This window comes from Podarcis tiliguerta (assembly GCF_965153285.1).
Source record: "Podarcis tiliguerta genome assembly, chromosome: 4".
Lineage (NCBI taxonomy): Eukaryota > Metazoa > Chordata > Lepidosauria > Squamata > Lacertidae > Podarcis > Podarcis tiliguerta.
Window position 1 is genome coordinate 43785574 of NC_139537.1, and position 21291 is coordinate 43806864.

The 21291-nt window shown below is 38.8% G+C and overlaps 1 protein-coding gene and 1 long non-coding RNA gene across 8 annotated transcripts in view; one reads left to right on the plus strand and one right to left on the minus strand.

Annotated features, from left to right (window-relative positions):
• Positions 1-21291, plus strand: part of ROBO1 (roundabout guidance receptor 1) — a 564053-nt gene that overhangs the window by 507545 nt on the left and 35217 nt on the right. For 2 of the 4 annotated variants that reach the window (XM_083439173.1, XM_083439175.1), the window contains 9 exons: positions 1931-2012; positions 2153-2321; positions 2425-2591; positions 3999-4120; positions 5038-5269; positions 7069-7190; positions 9356-9527; positions 12222-12419; positions 19293-19319. In XM_083439173.1, the coding sequence (XP_083295299.1) occupies positions 1931-2012; positions 2153-2321; positions 2425-2591; positions 3999-4120; positions 5038-5269; positions 7069-7190; positions 9356-9527; positions 12222-12419; positions 19293-19319 (1291 nt within the window). The remainder of the gene's footprint in view (positions 1-1930; positions 2013-2152; positions 2322-2424; positions 2592-3998; positions 4121-5037; positions 5270-7068; positions 7191-9355; positions 9528-12221; positions 12420-19292; positions 19320-21291) is intronic. The other 2 variants (XM_083439174.1, XM_083439176.1) reach the window with 1 other exon arrangement.
• Positions 1-21291, minus strand: part of LOC310677015 — a 142223-nt gene that overhangs the window by 48729 nt on the left and 72203 nt on the right. The gene's annotated exons all lie outside the window — the stretch shown is intronic.

Here is a 21291-nt window from a genome sequence, read left to right on the forward strand (position 1 = left end):
AGCCACAGATCAGGCACCTGTGAGCTTCATGTATTTGCTATGCACCTCTACCAGCAGTTTTTCTTCTTCTTCCTATTTGCTGGCTCACTCCTTCAACATGCTTGACCGGTGGGTGTCTGACTCCTTACTGCTTCATCATTCCAGCTCCTTTCCAAAAGCTGATGCACTGCAAAACAGCTTCCTTTTGGATCATCATATGTCCACATCTAGCACAGCTGAGAGCCAACTTTGTGTCACTGAGACCAGGCAGTCTACTCCAAAGCAGTAGGGGAGCTGGGTTGAAGATAGCTCTGCCTAGTCATGGCCAGCTGCTGAAGCCTGGGCACTGGAGACAGGCAGCTTCTCAGTATCGCGCCCCTCAAAACACTGGACCTGGCACAGCTGTACCAATCTCTTGGTTCTGCTGTTAATATGAAACTATGGAGGACATTCTCTTATGTTACTTTAAACCCCCATCCTGCACTGCTCTTTTCTACTAAACAGAGTGTCACACATATACCTTTTTGCAATCAAGCTGTATATAAATTTTATATGAAATAAATCATCTCATTCATACGTCCCCCACCAAACACACCATAAAAATATTGTTCCTCTCATCCACACGTCGCTAAAGACCCATTCATATACATAGTCACATGTCTCAAATATCCTACCAGATAATGCACACCCACTGAGCACCTCACATTTCCATACATGGACACGTACACAGAAGCGTCAATATAGTGTGATGAATTTCCCTGAGAGAAATTTCCCATCCCTGTCCCAAGTGCTTTGGAGCGGACATGTGAAATGGAAATGAAGATGGATATATCAGAAGCTATATAGGAAACATGATTCTGGGTAACTTTCTAGATCTGTAGGGTCTTTCCCTAACCCACTTCTAAAGATCATATTTAAAGCAAAGGTGGGGAAACTGTGGCCCTCCTGCTATTGCTGGACCACAGTTGCCATAATCTCTGACTGTTGGCCATGCTGGTTTATGGGCTATCTATATAGAAAAACATAAAAGTTCTTTTCAATCTCTGTATCTAAAGAAGGCATATCATCTGCCAGGAGACCAGAAATAGGTTGTAGATAAAAAGGGATGATAAAATAAGCCTCAATAAAAACTTTACCCTTGTATGAGCTTTGAAAATTCGAGACAGAGATCTCCCTGATGTCTTTGTGAAAGAAGCCATGGAGAGGAACTGAGACTACTGTCAAGAGTGCACCTGCTGGCAGAAGCCTGATGTGAGCAGGGAGCCTGGAACCAGTAGCTATGTGTGGCAGAGAAAGTAGTTAGGACCAAACCAAGTGAAAGAATTAACGAGCGAGCTAAAAATAAGGACCAAATAATACAGCAGAAGTATGTGAGAATTCAAGAAGACCTTGTTACTTGACCTGGAACAGGAAGTCCTCTTATAACTCTTTGTGTCCAGGAGGGTCCAATCATTAGACAGAATCAGTCCACGGCTTGAGGACATTAAACTATCTAGGCAGATGCCACAACATGACTCCAGAAAAGCAGCATACATGTTATTGTCCCCATCAACAGAAAAAGTGGGCTAACACACCATGTCACATTGATTGATGGTGGAGAGGTATTCCCCCTAGCAACCTCTGGTGTCTTCTTTAAAAGGACTACAAATGCACACTGAGAAGTTGGGCTATAGACCACCGCCCAATCAATGAGGTCTTCAGGGACCACAACATAGAACATATGAAAAAAATATATTTTAATCCTGTATTCTATGATGAGTACAGAAGCCCAATTAAAATTTGAGCTCAACTATTGCATTTTAATTTAGTGTATATGAGTATCACTTTCTTCTAACAAATTTTCATTTGGGGAACTTTGGGTGAGTTAATGCATATTCATTTGGGACATCAAATCTTCTGTGTCTCAGACTATTTCAGATATTTTTCTTTCTCTCCCCCCCCCCCTTTTCAGCTGGGTGACACTGGTCGGTACACGTGCATTGCCTCCACCCCAAGTGGTGAAGCATCATGGAGTGCTTACATTGAAGTCCAAGGTAAATCTGGATAGAGGAGAAACTATAAAAATAAGTAATTACAGTCTAATGGCTCTCTGATTATGTAATAAATGATATATACTAATGTGAGCACACTGATGAGCATATGTCAGCTTTGAACTTTTATCACTGTTCACTAGAATTTGGAGTTCCAGTGCAGCCACCAAGACCCACTGACCCTAACTTGATTCCCAGTGCACCATCAAAACCTGAAGTTACAGACGTCAGCAAAAATACAGTAACACTATCATGGAAGCCTAATTTGAATTCAGGTGCAACTCCAACCTCTTATATAATAGAGGCGTTCAGGTATTATGTCTTTATGTGATCTGGTTGTGCTTATGTTTTAGGTTCTTAAACTACAGGCATGTACTAACCTGTTTCTGCTTGTGTGTGTGTGCTTTATCCCTAGCCATGCAGCTGGCAGCAGCTGGCAAACTGTAGCAGAAAATGTGAAAACAGAAACATTTGCAGTTAAAGGTCTGAAACCAAATGCAATTTATCTCTTCCTTGTGCGGGCAGCCAATGCATATGGAATTAGTGATCCCAGCCAAATATCTGACCCAGTGAAAACACAAGGTAAAACATGTATTTAAGACTGAACTAAAGACAATCATTTGTTTAGATATGCTTCACTGAAAGGAAACAGAAAAGAAACACCCATTTTAGGAAATAATGTTAATACACTATCTGCTCTTGTTCTGTATGCAGCAATAGATAACAAGGCTGTCAACCAAAAAGGGGCTTAATGCTGAGGAAACATCTATAGCAGATCCTACTGAGAAACAAACCACTTCTTAATCTAAACAGTTTATTTCTGGGCAGTAGCCTCTGTAGCTTCACATCAAATCAAAATCTGGATAAGTACCGGTGCACAGTTTTCTCTGAGAAAATGTGCCAGCAGAGTTACTAGTTTTCAAAAATCATCTGTTTCTTACAATTAAAAGTTAGGTGCTATGCTAACTAAACATAAGTTTTCATGAAATCAAGTCATTCACTTGCCTTCCAGCATAATGGGGTGGGGAAAACAAGCCGCAATGCCAAAATACATTTGTGTGGCATTCAGTACCATTTTATGAGAGATAAAATATAAGCAGATGCTTTTAAACTGAGTCAGATCATTAATCCATCTACCCTAGAATTCTTTATTTTTATGGGCACTGGCTATCCAAGGACTAAGGGCAGAAGTCATGGATTATTTCAGAACAGACACAGTGTTAAGGTTATACATTGAGATGAGCTACATTTTTGTCTGCCAAAGATGTTGTTGGGGGTATACCAAGAAAAATCAATATTACTTTTAATTCAGAAGATTATTCCAAACTTTGTGCTACACTAATTGAACTATACTTGACCCACTTGAAATGCTTCTCTTCGTATATAACAACATTTTATCCAATTGGATCCAACAGGACCCTGCAACAGTGGAAAAGAACTTCCACACATGCAAGTTGCACCCCAATTTTCATTAATTCCCCTTTCCACTGCAGACGCTCAAACCACATCCATTGCTGCTCCAATTATAATGGCTTGGAAATATGGAAAATGTAGGCGTACTGCAGAGTAATGTTGCAGGCACAGAAGCTTGTCTCTTTGCCTGCCAGGTAGTTGGAGCTCCAACTGCCCAGCAGGTTCAGAGGCAAAGAAAGACAGCATGCCCTGAGCTGGAGGAAGATGACAGATAGAGGCACTTCAGTTCCTCCTTGGCTCTGTGTTTATTTCAAAGCTGCAGCGGAAGATCAGGTGCAAGACCCCAAACCTTGAGAGAGGGGAGTATCTTGGCAATCACAAACTTGATTGGCCACCAAAGCCATCCAAAATAATTCCCAACCCAATTTATTGACCCTTGATTTATTTCTTGATTGTGTCCCCATTCTATCTTGGATGCAATGCAAAATATACACTCAGTGGTACAATCAAACCTGTTTTTCAAGTCTCTGTCCTATATCTTTTAAGGTTAACAATAGTTTGTTGAAATTGTTACAGATGTTCCACCTACAAGTCAGGGTGTGGATCACAAACAAGTACAGCGGGAGCTGGGTGATGTTGTTCTACATCTCCATAATCCTACAATCCTTTCTTCTTCCTCAATTGAAGTTCATTGGACAGTAAGTAAAGCAAAAGTGCTAGTAGCCTATAAAAAGAATTTTCCCAACAGCATACAAAATACAACAACATACTTATGATAAACTCTGAACAGATGTTGATAGGCTGCCTTGGAGGCATTAGTAGCATTAATTGCTATTCATTAATAAGCAGGCTATACACATGTGCACACATACACTCGTTGGGTTGCATTCTGATGTCATGTTCAAAGAAGGATCATTTGCAGTTTGCTACATTTTTCAGTTCACATATTTTCTTCTTCTCAGAGAGACTTTGCTGATTCTTATAATAATAGAATCGTAGAGTTGGAAAGGACCAAAGGGTCATCTAGTCCAACCCCCTGCAATGCAGGAATGCGGGATTCTTCTTCTTAGAATTTGCACATGGAGCAGAACAGGGCAGCCTTAAACAAAAAAACCCCAGGAATATGTTGTTGTTTTTAAAGTGTATGGTGAGAGGGGCATACAATAAGATTGAAAATAAAAGCTTTGGGAATAAAAAAATACACAATGCATATCTATTTAACTTGGATCTCTTATGTTTAATCCAAACACTCTGCCCATGTCTCAGGGTGCTTTCAATATCTATTGTCCAATGTGCAACAAGAAAAATGAAAGGGACTTTCAACAACAGTTTGCAATATGTCATGAGGGCCTAAAGTTCAGAGAAAAATAAATAAAATCCTACTGGGCAAGTGCTATCACTTCAGTGTTTTTAAAGTAGCCTATTAGACCACAGTCAAACAGAGCTGTGCTGCCATTTGAGGTTAGTAGTATTAAACTTCGAAGAAACAGGGGAAATGCAAAAATGAGCAAGCTCCATGGTTTTCTGTGACTGCTAACATGTATTAGCACCTAAAACTGTTTACACTTGATGCTTACTAATGTATTAATATGGCTGTTCTATCTCCACGTTTAAGGTTGACCAACAATCCCAATATATTCAGGGATATAAAATTTTGTACAGGCCAACAGCTGGTTCTCAAGGAGAATCTGAGTGGTTGATTTTTGAAGTAAGGACACCAACAAAAAACAGTGTTGTGATTCCTGAGCTCAAAAAAGGAGTGAACTATGAAATCAAAGCTCGACCTTTTTTTAACGAGTTTCAAGGAGCTGATAGTGAAGTGAAATTTGCCAAAACTCTGGAAGAAGGCAAGTAGCAGCATGGCTGTCTTCATATTATCTTTTTGAATTACTTTTTTGCCAGTTTCCCCCTGATGTATTTATGGCTTGATGTTCTTTGAAGTGTGTGTTTTTTATTGGAACTCAGCCCTCTGCCACGAAAGAGAACTGTCAATGCATAGGGCTAATCATTATGTGATTTGTTTGTTGACACAGAAGTAAATATTCAAAAGCATGTGAATGGGAAATCCCCTCAAAGACATAATAGGAACTGTGATGTTCCCCTCCGTCTCTTTCTGTTGAGTTCATGGTCTGGTCACAAATGACTTTGTGTCAAATTCAGGCACTTGAAAATCACTGTCTAGAGTAGATGGCAGACGCTGCTGTAACCATGAAAGAGCTGCGGTTTACATATTAGGGGACTTCCTATCTTCACTAGTTATGATAAGAGAGTTGAAGATCATGAATGAAGACAATAAGCATGAGTTAAATTAGCAACACTTAGCCTCCTTTCTATTGGTATGTGTTATATATATATAAATATGCTCAACAAACCCCCTCTCCCCACCCCACCAAATGTGATTACACCTCTGTGGATGCTAAACATAATGCCTGATATAGGCAGAGCTAGAGTATGTGGAATTCTAAGTGCTGAGTGGAAAGTGGTTGATTGTGATGGGTCTTCTGAGCCCATGGATATGGAAAACAAAATGTTTGATATGTGGAATGGGTCTGTGTAAGACACAATACCCTTCTCCCCCTTCAGTTTTTGATATAGTATTTCTTTGCAAGGTACATTCTTCTGCACTTGAACCTTTTTCTAGTAATTCCAGGGGCCAATAGAACAATTTCCTTATTGATCATGGAATATTCATTCTATATGAGCCCAAAGTCATTTTGTGGTTCTTCTGTTCTTTCCTTTTGTAGGTCTGTCCTTAGACCAAGAAAAAGAATGGGCACTCACAGCTAAATTGCCTGCCTGTTTTGTTTTGCTTTGTTTTGGGGTCAGTTCAAATATTTAATTGGAGAGCTTATTTTGTATCCAAACACAAACCACCAATATATGAAGGATGAACAGTGTGGATTTTCTTGTACAGATCATGTGCACACGGGCAATTTGTGATCATTAGTAGCTGGTTCATCACTTTAAGTCTGTAACCACTGTTTGTGCACTTGGTTTGTTTTGTTTTCTTATACAAACTCCAAAGCATGATCAAAGCTATAGACATTTTAAATAGGTCTCAGATGTTGTCCAGAGTTGTTGTTTTATTATTATTATTATTGTAATCGATTTGTATACTCTTTCTTTGATTTACAGAAACTCAGTTAATATTTGAGGTATTTGGATCATCATGTGTTCAGTTTATCACATCAACCTTTGGGAAATAGTTTGTTTTAAATTATACCCCTCCCCCTCAAAAAAGATTGTCAAGGCATCTTGTTGAAGAAACTTTTCAAAACTAGTATTATATCTTCAAAAGCCCACTTGACCAGATTCTCTGATACCACGGGACAAATATTCTTCATGAATCTTCTTCAATCACTTATTGTAATTACCGTACTTTTCCATATATAAAACTAGGATTTTTTTACTTTAAAATGAGGTTAAAAATCTGGGGGCATCTTATACATGGATAGTGCATATGCCCATTTTCTAAATTTGGGGTCCCCAAAAGTAGGGGGCGTCTTATATACAGAAAAATACATCTGCGTGTCACCAAATCAGTTTTGTCTGCGTCCTTAGCTGTAGCCTTTTAAAAGCACTGCTCAGTGACATTGAAACAGAAAGAACAGCTTTAATCACAACCATCCTTTCTTCCCACAAACAGCTCCAAGTGCTCCTCCACAAAGTGTTTCAGTAACTAAGAACGATGGAAATGGCACTGCGATTGTAATAACATGGCAACCTCCCCCAGAGGAGACGCAGAATGGGATGGTTCAGGAATACAAGGTAATATCTAGTTCTAACCTGGCAAATTATTGGCAAGCTATTGACAGAGAATTTGTTTGTGGTTTCTTGGCTCCATCTGGTGGTAAAAATCAAACCATAATAAAAGGATATGCCCATATCTTTTAAGTCTGTTCGTTTAAAATTTTCATATATGCATTTGTGTTGTACTAGTAAATAAACATATTGATGTGCAATCAGAAACCTATAAAGTATGCTAATTCACTCTTAAACTGCTCGCCTCCTTTTACTTTATAAGAGAACTGCAGGCGTAAATTAAAAGAGAATAGTGACTGTGTACAAGCATATTATGACACCGTAAGTTATCATAAGAAATGGACATACATAAGAGTAAGCCAAGCGTAAGATTTTGTCATTTTAGGAATATGGGAAATGTACTAATTTTACTTCTAGTTTTAAAAAATTATTATTGATAAGAACATGGCTGATGTGAAGATTTTTGGAAGCACTGTTAGGAAAACATAAGAGTAATTTCTATCATGTTACATTCGCCACTGTGCAATAATATAAAACAATCTATCATATTTCTAATTTGATTTTATCTTACAATGTTTTCAATTTATTTCCACTGCTGCCCTCCATCCCTTCTAGTCAACTTCCTTTCCCCAGGTCAGGTATTCTCCCTTCATACTTGTATCCTGCCCTTCCTCCCAGCAGGAACATGGAGTAGCCAACAATGCTGTACTATATACACATAAGGACATAATTATATATATATAATTTAAAACATTATTACACAACTAGAAATGAAAACGTAATAGAAACATCATTAGTAGAGAAAGCAAAAGTGATAAAGTCAGCAAGAAAAGTTGGTTGCCTTCCAAGCACATGAGAAAGGTTTTTTACCTTGTGCATATTAAAACACTATTTGGAGAAATGCCATGGTTGGTTTGTTCGTCTCTGGCTTAGCATTTTGTGTTAACCAGACCAATGCCTGAGACGCTAACGAAGACATATATAGTGGTACCTCAGGTTACATACACTTCAGGTTACATACACTTCAGGTTACAGACTCCGCTAACCCAGAAATAGTACCTCAGGTTAAGAACTTTGCTTCAGGATGAGAACAGAAATCGCGTGGCGGCGGCGCAGCAGCGGGAGGCCCCATTAGCTAAAGTGGTGCTTCAGATTAAGAAGTTTCAGGTTAAGAACGGACCTCCGGAACGAATTAAGTACGTAACCAGAGGTACCACTGTACAGGCCTCTATAATGGAATGTAACAACGTACTCACTAGTGTTTCACTAGTCGAGTGACTTGACTCTAGGGCAGTGATGGCCAAACTTGCCCCCCCAGCTGTTTTAGGACTACAATTCCCATCATCCCTGACCACTGGTCCCGTTAACTAGGGATGATGGGAGTCGTAGTCCCAAAACAGCTGGAGGGCCAGGTTTGGCCATCACTGCTCTAGGGGGTACATTTTAAAAATGAACTATCTAGAAATTCCTCCAGAATTCTTTGCCCACAAATCCAGAAGTCTCCACAGCAGAATTTTTTGTTTTCAAGATTTGCCACTAGTACGTTATGTGCCAAAAAAGGAAGGGCAGCTATTATTCAGCAGTGTATAAGGATGTAAGATGAAGGTCTACCAGACTTGCATGCTGAGTGTACTACTTTATGGAAGTGAGTCATGGGTAACTTATCCCTGCCAAGAGTGATGTGTCAGTGCCTTCCATATGCACTACACCAATAATTAATGTGGTATATCCTTATAAAGAATGTTGTTCATTCCTGTTTGAGTCTGTTTAGAGTGTTACAGATGAAATTGTATTCTCTGCATACTAGGCAAGGAGTAGAATAACAGTTTACTAATGCAATGGACCTTGGGGGAAGCCATGTATTATTTCCCACAGTTCTAGACTATTGAATTTTGCTGCATTAATACTTACCATATGGCCAGTTTTGAAATTTCAAAAATAGAAGAAAAAGTGTTGTATATTATCAGGTAACCTTATTCAGATAGTTATTCAGATGGCTTGTTTTTAATAGTGTTTATATCAGTTTATTAACAGCTTTTACAACAGAGCTATTAACTTAGCTAAATGCAGCTTGCTATGTAAATCAGTAAATGCCATATGGCACATTTTATATCATTATTTATTTATTTCAAAGCCTATGTGCACATGAGAGTTGCTTTTTTTCTTTGCAGGTCTGGTGCCTTGGCAATGAAAGTCGATACCACATAAATAAGACAGTGGATGGTTCCACATTTTCTGTAGTAATCCCGTCTTTAGTGCCTGGTATTCGATACAGTGTGGAAGTGGCAGCAAGTACTGGAGCTGGAGCTGGAGTGAAAAGCGAACCACAATTTATTCAGTTAGGTAAGTGATTTGTAATAACTTCCTGCTTTGTTTTACATTTAGCGTTTGATGCGGGGCAGAGGAAACCCAGATGTTCTGCATTGTTTTAATCAGATGAGGCAAGAATCACTGAGTGAGTTGAATTTGCTTCTGCCAATAAAACTCTTTTAATTTTGGAAGCGTTACAGAAACACTTCTTCCCATCCCAGCCCATTATTAGGCCAAATTTAAAGGCTACTTATAACCTTTAAAGCTCTGAATGGCTTGGGACCAGGCTAGCTTCTCCCATATGTATCTAGCTGAAGCTTAAGATCCTGTTCATAGGCCCTGCTTTGTGTAAAACCCTGAAGAATGAAGTGAGGCAATTAACCACCAGGGAAGAGGGCCTTTTCAGCAATGGCTTCAGTAGTGGAATGATCACTCCAATGAGGCTTGCCATGCACTATCTTTATGATCTTTTCAGGACACTAGAAAACCCTTTTTTAAACACCAGAGCCTTTTAAGCCTATTTGTCTAGGCTTTTGTTTTTTATATCCACTTTCAATTTTGAGGATGAGACAAGTCCTGTTTTGTTGCTTTGATGTTGTATCTTCATCTTTAATTGTTTTGCTATTTGTTTTCCATTTGTTTGTTTGTTTTACTCATTTATTGTAAGTCACCCATAGAAACTTTTGTTATGGGGGAAACAGCCTGATAGAAGGGTAACAGGTAGCAGCACAAATAAAAAAGCTATTAGAAGGCTGATCACACAACTCCCAGTGTCTTGTTTAATTCAATTCAGATTGTCAGTGACTTTCTCCCTCTGGAGAGGCATGAGACCTATTAAAATTGAGGCAGAGTTGTGTTCCAGACAGTTCTGGGGTCTCTTCTGGCTGATGGATCTGGTGATGCTTGAAACCTTGACTGATCTGTGGAGCACAAGTGCTCACTTCCAGTTTGTTGAGCCCAGGTATATTGTGGAGCTGAAAGCAATGAAGCAGGTTAGAAGATGGCTGGAACACAAGTGGAAGAAGAATCCAGATTAACACAATGGGACACAAGTGTGTGCTCATTGTTGAGCCTTTGCTGTGGTGGTGAAGGCATTGAAAAAGACTTATCTTTCTGCCTCTATTTATAGAGTAGTACATACACTTTCACTTAAAAAATACACAACTTGCTTGTAAATTGGTGACTTTTCTTAATGGGAAGTGATGTAAATTTAATAAACCTAACCTGAACCTCACTTAACATCATCTTCAGGTGGGCTGCTATTTGTTAAAAAAAAATGTAAGCACCCACCCACCCCCCAAAAACCCACAAAAACATTTTAAATGGAATGTGTTGCACATTGATCTAATTACAATTTTGTTTGGTACCTATATTTCAAATGACACACAGTTGCTTTTTAAACTGCTCCAAGTGACTTCAGTATTGTCACAAACACCAACCTATGCATACTGCGAAAATTGCCTTTTAGCAGCAAACTGGAAGGATTGGTTTCCCCTGAGGCTAATCTTAGGGAGGCGATTGTGCTTCTGCCAAAAATGCTGTGAGTACCCTTCCGTAGCTGGGTCATCACTAAATTATGTACATTTGGGTGCACCTATAGAGAATAGTAGATGATGCATTAAATAACTGATTGCCAATTGATTTCCTGTGGCTCTTTCAGTTTTGTGCACCAGACAGGTCTTGAGGCACCTCATTTTGCCAATAAATTAATGTTTCTCATAAACATATTAACCTGTGTGAATACACATCATGCATTTATGAGAAGCTTCACTCAAATAATTATAAATGTTAAGTGTATTATTCATGCCTTAGACATCCCAAGAGAATGAATACAAGCAACTCTCCTTGAACTTTTATTGCTCTAACAGCTCCCATTATGAGGTGTGATTTGTGAACTAATTAGCATGCCTTTCATGATGATCTGCTAGCAACTGCAAGTATCTGTACTCCCTGATGTTCTTTTGTGCTTAAAGTCACAACCCCTGCACTGGACTGACTGTACAGAGACCCACTGGTGATGTTGCAGGGGGCTCTTTTGCCCCTTGTTCCCTGGGTGACTGTTAGAGTTCAATTGTGATCTTTTATACAGTTTCCACATTAAGTTATTGTGAACATAACAAATGTTGAATACTCTATATTGATTGTGTTACAGTCCTGAAAAAATTCCAAGCAGAGGTATTCCAAGCACATTTACAGAGAGTATATATCTGTTTTTGGCTTGGGTATGTTGCATACATGTGTATTTGTATAGCTGTTATCCTACAATAAGCAAGCTAAAGATTGTCAGTGGGTTTTTAATGTTGTACACTTTATAATTCAGAAGTGTTGTTCTGAGACCTCCGGGTATAGGGCGGTATATAAATTCAATGAATAAAATAGTAAGTGCTAAACTGAACATAAAAACCCTGAGATACAGGAAGATTGCATACATATCAGGTTCTTCATAAGGTTCAGTGAATATCTATTTGCTGAAGATTATAAATTGTGGAATATTCAATGTACTATGAAGTTTATGTGTCAAGCCAAACAGGCATGGCTTTTTTATTAGTGTGTCCACAGGGAACTATGCACACTCCCAGAAATGAATCCTGGAGAACCAATTGAATACATGGCAGAATTACTAGACTTCATCTGACGGGGGAAAAGCTCAAACATCATGTAGCGTTCAAATCCTATGACATCAGTGCCTCATATCTGTACTTTCAACTTTTGGGTATGTTTCTTCAGATTCTCATGGAAACCCTGTGTCACCAGAAGACCAAGTCAGTTTAGCCCAACAGATTTCAGATGTTGTAAAACAGCCAGCATTCATTGCTGGAATTGGTGCTGCCTGTTGGATTATCCTTATGGTTTTCAGCATTTGGTTATACCGTCATCGAAAGAAGCGCAATGGACTCGCTAGTACTTATGCTGGTATCAGAAAAGGTATTTTTTGTACCCTTTTATAATCTGAAGTATTTGTTATTTAATTGAATTTATAACGTGATAGCAAGCATTTGCCTTACTCAGAAGAGACCCATTTCTTTCACTGGGTCTATTTTGAGTATGATTTAATTGGATATCACACATAGTCTCTGTCAGACACAGACTGGTTAACAATAAATGAAAAACCAAATTAATAACTATCCTGGGAGATTTAATACAGCTTTTAAAACTTTACATTTTTAAAACTTCTTGAAAAATGCTTTCATGTATTAGGTGGTTGTGGGATTTTTATTACTACATAACAATTATGAAAAATGTACCCTGCCTATCCTAATTTCAGCACACAATGTAATTTATAGAAGGTTCTTTTAGATAATTGGACAGGCTGTGATGGCATGGATGAGAGAAGACATCTTATAGGTATCTTTAAATCTAGAGTTAATAAATGTATAGGTCAATCTTTATAGCAACTTTATTTCTGCCTGTAAGGCAGTGCTGATCACCTCACGCATTTCAAAAGATGCTTCTGTTTTAGCTGAAGCTTTTAGAAATCATCAAGTGCTGCATGTTGAAGATATTATTGGCCTCAACATTGTGAAACAGGAATGACAGTTAAAATTGATGAATTAGGTCAGAGTCTTCTCATTGAATGGAAGTCCTCAAAATATTCCTGGGTGCCACTGCTATGTGAAGAGTCAGATGATGCAATGTACTTGGTTTTCCAAACCTCACTGGACGGTTAAAACCAGGCAAGCTTGGATTCTGTTAATGACAGGTGTACTCATTTGTTAAGAATATGGAATCTACCAGCATTACTTGTGTTGTATTAATTTGGTATCTAGACGTTTGTGCAAAACCAGTCCTCAGCCCAGGGCCACACAGGGCCAACAATATTATCTCTGAGAAGTAATGAAACGGGTGCATTTACCTTAATGATGAGATGGATTTCCATGTGTCGGTACCATAGCTAATGGTGAAAACCAGATCAGCAAGAGCCTATACTTCAGGTCTCCAACCTAGCACCTGTAGGTGGACACCTTGTGTGCCTGTCAGAGTCTTCTCTGTCACCAACAAGAGGACCTGAACCCACTGAAACAAAAATTGGAAGTCTGGACAAGGTTTTATTGTTCTTGTTCTCAGAGCAGTTCCTCTTCAGTCACTCTACAATGTTTAGTTCCTCTGCACAATTTCTCTTCTCAACCCTATCTGAAGAAGAGGAGGCAGTAAGCTACAGAAAATGGGCTTGCTAGAGACAGAAAAATAGGAGATGGATGAAAGTACAGGTGGAGAAAAGCATCAAAGAAGCCAGTGTGGTGTAGTTGTTAAGAGTACTTTGGTACTTTGGTTTTTAGAGCAGAGGTCAATCAGCCACAGATCGGAAGCTGTTTAACACCTTGCCTTTTTGAATACTTAATATCCTCATCCACCAAATGATCCAGATCCTTCTTATTAATGTTTAACAGGTTTTATTCACACTGTCTGGTAGCCACTGGACACAACAAAGTAATGGCCTTGTTCAGCGTGCTTACGGTCTACAGATCTTTCAGTAGTCAAAGTTCTGAACATGGTCATTAAATAAAGGTAACATTTTTAAACAACTTTAGCAAAAGTAGTGTGGGTTTGAACACTTAAGGAACTCAGTGTCTCTTAGCACGCAGAGTCTTGAAAACAGGAAGATCCAAAGCAAAATAGAAGTAACAACTAGTGGCATCATTGTGGTCCAATAAATAACACATGCAGACAAAATGAAGCTGGGACTGAAATTAACTTGTGTCTGTTAATACACCTCTGGGAAAGTTAAGTGAAAGCCTTTGTGCTGTTTTAACCAGTTTTCTTTTAGCTTTACTAATTGCATGGTGCCATGCCATCTCTTACAAACATTTCTAATAGACTAATTCTGTTGGATATAAAAGAAGCTAAATCCACAGCATGGAATGTTAAAAAATCTGATATTTTGTTGTTTTGTGCTGTTTTCAGTCTTGTGTGTCTTACAAAAGTCTGTAATGACTCCGCAATTTTTTATTAACTTTCAGAATAAATTCATTAGTAAAGGTTCACCAAAACAAGGTTATTAAACACACTTGAAGGGAAACATCATCTTCAAGGAAATGTAAATCATTTAAAAATAATAATCTGTCAATATACAGAGCATGAAGTCAGACATGTCACCATAAAAGCTGAGGATCTGTGAACTTCATTAATTCATTTCCCCCCTTTTTGAGCATCTAACTTGAGGCTTTGACAACTGTTAAAATATTTCTGTATTCACACATACATACATATTGCATTAGCGCCAGTGGGCACAATAAGCATTTTTATCAACTAAGCTTTGATAATTAAGTTTTTGTGTGAGATATGAAGATTTCACTTAGATTGACTTTTGTTTATTTTCTTACAGAACAAAATTATATTGAGTATTTAGTTCACAGAAAAAGAATGACAAGAACCTTTCATCTTTTTCTATTTCTTTTTTGTTGCAAATTGATGTACAGCTGATGTAGTCATTCACAAGCAACGCTGTTTTAAAATGCACTACTTTGTGTGTTTGGTGGAAATCCTTATTGCTGTGGCTCTGTATTTCCTTTCTTAATGATACTAAATTCCATTGACTATCTGAAAAGAACCAGCAGAAAGAGATCACAATAGGATCCCTGTGATAAAAATAGCACTGCTGCAAATGAAGGCCAGTGCTTAAATTGTTTGGATTTTTCTTTCCTTTTTTCTCCAGCACAATTTTCCTAGAAATAAAGTGACCTGATAAGAACAGCGACACATATGCAGCGTGTTCTAAATTAGGCTTTTCTATGTCCTTAAAGACTTAAGGACCCTAGATCCTAATATAAAAAAACCAGATCTATAGGAAGAAAAAAGGGGAGAAAAAGGCTGTTGATGTGTCTGTATCTCAGCCATTCCATCATCCCTTTGTGGTCCGCCTGCTAACCTAAATTTCAAGGCCAAAACACATTTAGAAACGATTGTGAAGCTTTTCTTGCATTTCATTGTTTTGCTCAGAATTAAGGAGCATTTCATGGCTTCCTTCTTCCCATTAGCAGTACAGAAAATATATTCTATTGTTCAAAGAAGAGAGAAGTGTGTGCTGGGGGGGGAGGGGGGACTGAGTAGATGTTGCACTGGAGGTCTGCTGTTTGATTAGAGGCCTTATTGATTAAATTAAGATCTATAGGGGCTGTGAAAATGAAGGTTTTTCCCCTGTGAGAATTATTATATTCTGAAACTTTTTATTTAAACTCATAGGCTCGTGAGTCAGGAAAGATTACCACAGCAGGTAATCTACAGGGCAGATTAACATTATTAGGTTAAAATAACAAAAGCATCTCAAAAACTGAAGAATAAAAAAATCCTAGTTATTGTGTGTTCTATATTCATTACAGTTAGTTTTTTTTAAAGGCTGTGATATTGAGGAGCTGTTACAATAAAGCACAACACACTTTTAAGGTGCAAGTAATGGAAAATTAGCACATTTTCATAATACTTTGTTACTCCTAGAAATAGCTTACTCTTTGCTTAAATGCTTAAGTGTCCTTATTGATCCACTTTATCAAGGATTTGCATGATGCAGTGAATATAAGAGTCTAGCAATATCTTGATGATACTGGGAAAAAGTAACCATTACTCTTCTTTTTTATTTTATATATATATATATATATATATGCAGGTTTTGGTGTCCTCGGGTGTCTTCCCGTGTAAAAGTTGGGGTGTCTAGGCGACGTTTCGACGAGGTCTCACTCGTCATCTTCAGGCTGGTGCTTTCGGCTTCTTGTTACTGGAACAGAGCAGGATCTTAGTGTTTGAGTTCCTATAAATACTGTTGAGGAGGTGTGGTGTATAGCCTCCAATGTTCTGGGCAGAGAGGAGGTTCCCAGGCTAGTGTGCCTTTTCTTCTTTTGTTCCTTAATTACTTGAGGGATATCTTGAGTGATTTCTTGAGTGATTTCCTGAATCCCACTTAGGTGGGTCATTAGGTGTGGATTAGTTGCTAAAGCCTTCGTGTCTTGAACTCTTGAACTTTGTGAAGAGTTTTTCTGAGAAGATGGCTGTACTGCACTTGGTTGTGCTCTGGCTTGGCTTCGTGTATAGGGGCGAGCTGTGGTTTTGTGGCCTGTGCCAGCCAGATCTGTGTAGGGATTGCAGGGGGGTGCAGCATCCGGAGGTGCCACCCTGGTTTGGCTACTGGATGGTGTCTGTAATTTATCTGTGGAGAGGGTCTGGGTTTGGGTCTGGTGTGGTTGATTGGTGATGGCGTTCTGTGTGCCTCTGGATCTGGTGTCAGATTTTGTGGGGAGGGCTAATTTCCAGATGTCTGGCAAGCGGGATGTGTCGTCACGCTTGTTCATGTTGTGAGGGTGTTTCTCTATCTCGATGGCTTCCATGATTATTCTCTTGTGGTGATGTTCCATGTTAAAGAGCAATTTGGAATCTGCAAAATTAATTTCGTGTCCTGTTTCTTTCATGTGTTGGAAAAGAGAGGAAGTTTTTTCTTCTTTTTTGACGGCATTCTTGTGTTCTGCGATACGTGCATTTATTCGTCTGTTTGTTTGTCCGATGTACGTGGCTGGGCAGACTTTGCAGGGTATTTCATAGACCCCTTGGTTTTCCAACTGAATTTTATCCTTGGGGTTTCTGAGGATATTGGCTATTTTTTGGTTGGTGCAAAAGGCTGTTTTGATATTGTGTTTATGGAGGATTTTGCTAATTTTATCTGTAGTGCCCTTGATATAAGGAAGGAGGGCTATGCCATTGTTTTCTTCTGTGTCTTGGTTTTTGGGGGGTGTTTCTTTTTGGATTAGCTTCGTAACCCTGTTTTGCTGGTATCCATTGGCAATTAACACATTTGAGAGATTCTGTAACTCGGTTGTCAAGTGGTCTTCGTCAGCCAGGCGTTTGGTTCTGGAGATGAGAGTCTTGGCTACGGAGTTTATTTGTTAAACTTGGCTACGGAGTTAAACTTTGGCTCAGATATGTTGACGATACCTTTGTAATTTGGCCACACGGGAAGGAAAAACTGATAGCTTCCTCACACATCTCAACAGCCTACACCCCAAAATACAATTCACTATGGAAATAGAAGCCAACAACCAACTTCCCTTCCTTGACGTCCTAATCTACAAAAAACCTGATGGCTCCCTAGGACACACTATCTACCGGAAAAAAACACACACCAACCGCTACTTACATGCACAATCACACCACCACCCTGCACAAATAAACTCCGTAGCCAAGACTCTCATCTCCAGAACCAAACGCCTGGCTGACGAAGACCACTTGACAACCGAGTTACAGAATCTCTCAAATGTGTTAATTGCCAATGGATACCAGCAAAACAGGGTTACGAAGCTAATCCAAAAAGAAACACCCCCCAAAAACCAAGACACAGAAGAAAACAATGGCATAGCCCTCCTTCCTTATATCAAGGGCACTACAGATAAAATTAGCAAAATCCTCCATAAACACAATATCAAAACAGCCTTTTGCACCAACCAAAAAATAGCCAATATCCTCAGAAACCCCAAGGATAAAATTCAGTTGGAAAACCAAGGGGTCTATGAAATACCCTGCAAAGTCTGCCCAGCCACGTACATCGGACAAACAAACAGACGAATAAATGCACGTATCGCAGAACACAAGAATGCCGTCAAAAAAGAAGAAAAAACTTCCTCTCTTTTCCAACACATGAAAGAAACAGGACACGAAATTAATTTTGCAGATTCCAAATTGCTCTTTAACATGGAACATCACCACAAGAGAATAATCATGGAAGCCATCGAGATAGAGAAACACCCTCACAACATGAACAAGCGTGACGACACATCCCGCTTGCCAGACATCTGGAAATTAGCCCTCCCCACAAAATCTGACACCAGATCCAGAGGCACACAGAACGCCATCACCAATCAACCACACCAGACCCAAACCCAGACCCTCTCCACAGATAAATTACAGACACCATCCAGTAGCCAAACCAGGGTGGCACCTCCGGATGCTGCACCCCCCTGCAATCCCTACACAGATCTGGCTGGCACAGGCCACAAAACCACAGCTCGCCCCTATACACGAAGCCAAGCCAGAGCACAACCAAGTGCAGTACAGCCATCTTCTCAGAAAAACTCTTCACAAAGTTCAAGAGTTCAAGACACGAAGGCTTTAGCAACTAATCCACACCTAATGACCCACCTAAGTGGGATTCAGGAAATCACTCAAGAAATCACTCAAGATATCCCTCAAGTAATTAAGGAACAAAAGAAGAAAAGGCACACTAGCCTGGGAACCTCCTCTCTGCCCAGAACATTGGAGGCTATACACCACACCTCCTCAACAGTATTTATAGGAACTCAAACACTAAGATCCTGCTCTGTTCCAGTAACAAGAAGCCGAAAGCACCAGCCTGAAGATGACGAGTGAGACCTCGTCGAAACGTCGCCTAGACACCCCAACTTTTACACGGGAAGACACCCGAGGACACCAAAACCTGCATTCCTGTACCCGTGAAAATCTACGAAAGCATATATATATATATATATATATATATATATATATATGATTAAATAGTGTAGGGTTTTTGTTTGTACATGGATTTGCAGCAAAACATAAAGCACTAAAAAGAAGGTCATTTAGAGGCTAAACCACACTCTATTTCCCTCAAGAGCACACTATACTAGAATGTTATTCTTCTTCTGTGGAGACAAGTCACCTTTTTAAATAACAAATTTTGTTTTATTCACATATTGGTATGTCTTGGACATATTTACTCTTACTTTTATGTTCTGTTCTTGCCCTGATTTATACTAATGTTGTGTGGTCTCTTTTTCTTTCTTCAGCTTAATAACCAGTTTTTATTGTGTTTTGATTTTTCAGTCCCGTCTTTTACCTTCACACCAACAGGTATATATTTGCACTTTTCCCTTGTCTGATTGGCATGTGCCTGTGTGATACTGTGTCACTGTCTCTTTTTCTTCTTCCCTCATATAACCAGGCACAATATTACACAGCGAGTAGTATGAGTAGTATTCGTTACGTATCCTTATTGTTAGTATCATTTTACCAATTTGGCAGATCTCGCACTGCTGTCCAAAGTTTGAGTTTCATATCCTTTGGAAGACTACATGAGATCCTATCATCTTCTATGCTAATGTATAGCATGGTTGGGTGGTTTTTGCTTTTTTGTTTTTGCTAATTTTGTATATTGTATAGTTGTTCATAATGTTCTGCTCTACCAAAATGGGCCATAGCTGCACAAAGGACTGCATAAAGTCAAGCAGTATTCCCTTCCAATGATTCTTAATAGAACATTACTTAACACTTAAATAGAAAGACATACATAGGATTTCACTTTTATAAATTGGGAGATGTCTATATGTGTTGTATCCAACTGACAATAAGGCTTCCATGTTGCTCAGCTGAGGGTAAGACTCCCATCATCAGAACAAGGAATGAAGCTATTTACAACACAAACACACACACACACAACTCATGTCCCCCCACTCCCAATCTGCTCTGGAGGATGCTCAAAGAGATCATTCTAGGGATGTGGGGCAACAGAAGAAAGGGGTAAATTATTGCAAAGTATCCATTGAGCAGTGCTGTTGGATACAACCCCATGACTATATCTAAAGCTTTGTTCTCAGTCTATGCTGAAACTTTTCTCTTTAGATTGGAAAGCTCTATGCTTTAGGAAATGCCATTAATAGAAGATGCCATTAACGTGAAAGCAATGCACACATGCTGTTGAATGTGGCCTGGAATTTTGTGTGAACCTTAGCATTATAATTATACCCTATACCATACAGATCTGAAAGTATGAGAATGAAATGCTTGTCAGTTACTCTTGGTTATTTAAAAGAATACCAAAAATAGACAAAGGGTTACATTAAAGGAAGTTTTACCAGTAACACAATGACTTTCCCTCGCTCTCCTTTCCCCAGTGCCACCCCCTAATCTGTTCTGTGTTCCCCACCAATCCTCCAGAGCAAATTCGGGGGGCGGACAATGAGGAGAGGAAGTCCTGCTGCATTGGTGGAACACCTTGCCTTAACAGGATAGCTTTGTTATCTAGAACCCCAATAATCAATGTTAAATACGGTAAATGCCAAACTCCCATTTAAACATTGTTCTGTCAGCACATTTCTGCCAAAGATTGTAATATTTAATAATATTAGCAAGTAAACAGGCATTCTAATGGTTTATTACTTAGCATTATAATGGACGACATAGTCTGTATTCAAACTGTTTTGTGATTAATCACATTTCAATAATATTGCTGATGGAGAGAGAAAATTATATCACATTCTCAAAAAAGAATGAATTCCTTCATGTTTATAAAAATCTTTTGTAATTCTAATAAGTTGTTATTTCAACTTTTAAAATAGTTTTGGTCCTTGCTTCTCATTCACTTTTAACATATATTAATATGAAATTTGCTTCAGCATTACTTTAAACATTCTGATATTTTCCTCATACAGAATCCATGTTTTTAACAACTGGGCTGTACAGAGAAAATAATTTATGTACATTATTAGTGTTGCTAAGTTAATTTGCAAGCTTAAATTTAAGCATGTTTAGGCTTGGTGTCAGATTTCTCGCAGGAGCCAAGTTTTTAGAACTGTGAAGACAAAAATATTTTAATCAATACTTGGCACAATACATGATAGCTGTACAGTAGACAACAGGGAAATTTGACAAGGAGTCATTTGAAATGCGGACTGTATTTAAAATTTAAAACTTTTCTGTTCCATAATTCAGAATCCAACTAGTTTAGTTCCACTGAATTTAAATGGTAACAACCCCTCATCTTTAGCAACACTTTCAGCAAAAGGCCTATGTACCATTGGCTGCTACATTTTAATCCTGTTATTGT